The sequence below is a fragment of the Alexandromys fortis genome, unplaced genomic scaffold, assembly GCF_014885135.2.
Source record: "Alexandromys fortis isolate MF-2015 unplaced genomic scaffold, M_Fortis_MF-2015_v1.1 scaffold_31, whole genome shotgun sequence".
In the NCBI taxonomy this organism is placed as follows: Eukaryota; Metazoa; Chordata; class Mammalia; order Rodentia; family Cricetidae; genus Alexandromys; species Alexandromys fortis.
The window spans coordinates 11705968-11707231 of record NW_026067974.1 but is presented as its reverse complement, the minus strand read 5'-3'; the positions used below and the strand labels follow the sequence as shown (position 1 = coordinate 11707231).

Sequence of the window (1264 nt, the reverse complement as noted above, 5' to 3'; positions counted from 1 at the left end):
TGTTTCCTTAAGTTATTTGGTGAAAAATATAGAGATAGAGATCATGACTCAGAATTTAGAGTGATACCGGACATTCAATTCAGCCCCCCATGAAGATGGCACAAGATCCATAATCTCTGGATGAGGAGAGAGAGGGTGAGGGATTCCATCCTTCCTCACAGCATTTCCCACAGTTAAGTAAGATTTTATATTCCACAGGTTTTCTGGTGAGAAAATAAAGGTGGTCTTCAAATGTTAATGTGTGACTCTTGCATCTAGGGCATTTCTGCTCTCCTCAGAGCATGGCTGTGCAGATGTTCCTTTGGGGAGCTGGTCAGCAGCAGCAGGGCTGGCAGNCTTGCATCTAGGGCATTTCTGCTCTCCTCAGAGCATGGCTGTGCAGATGTTCCTTTGGGGAGCTGGTCAGCAGCAGCAGGGCTGGCAGAAGGGTGTGCTGCAGCTGATGATCACACAGGTTGGTTTAAGAGAGGTGGTCTTGCAGCTGCTGGTTTCACAGCATGTAGGTTGGCAGCAGAGCTGGAGCAAGCATGGCTGGCAACAGGAGGGCACACAGCAGCAGGGCTGGCAGCAGGTGGGCATGCAGCAGATGTTCACACAGGTTGGTTTGCAACAGGTGGTCTTGCAGCAAGTTTTTTCACAGCAGGTTTTTTCACAGCAGGTGGGCACACAGCAGCAGGGCTGGCAGCAGCTGGGCACACAGCAGCAGGGCTTACAGCAGAGTATGCTGCAGCAACATGGGGGACAGCAAGGCTGGCAGCAGACTGACTTGGGGCAGCTGGATTCATTGCAGCAGGGCTGGCAGCTGGTGGTCTTGCAGCAGGTGGTCTTGCAGCAGCATGGCTCACAGCAAGGTGGGCAGCAACAGAGGGCCATGGTAGCAGGTGTGGAGGGTTTTACTCTGTTCACAGGTGAGTGTCCAACAGTGTAGTAAGTTCTTCCAGTCATGCCCTTTTATACTATGGTCCTCCAATTCTTGGGCCAATCAGAGAGACTCTTCCTCTTTGTTTGCCATTTCCATATTTAATTTGTGTTCATGGAGAAGGACATTCTCATGTAATGCTCTGAATCATTTGAAAGCATTCATTTCTTATTTTGGGATAGCTAACTTGAACACTGTCCAATAACTCAATGGTTCATCCTATCAACTTTGTTGTAACTCCTATTGTCATCTGGTCATTTGGTAGCTTTTACTCTATGGGAAGGTCAAGATTCCTTTGTTCTTACAACTTTCTTCTGCCATCTGTGCTTAGTTTCATAAATGTCT

The 1264-nt window shown here is 48.3% G+C and overlaps 1 protein-coding gene across 1 annotated transcript; it reads right to left on the bottom strand.

Moving 5' to 3' along the window:
• Window positions 1–234: 234 nt before the first annotated feature.
• Window positions 235–945, bottom strand: LOC126510325 (keratin-associated protein 4-12-like). The gene is made up of 2 exons (XM_050156855.1): window positions 405–945; window positions 235–329 (listed from the first exon to the last, which is right to left on the bottom strand). Exons 1-2 carry the CDS (start codon window positions 943–945, stop codon window positions 235–237), a joined length of 636 nt encoding a protein of 211 aa, XP_050012812.1.
• Between the last annotated feature and the right edge of the window lie 319 nt (window positions 946–1264).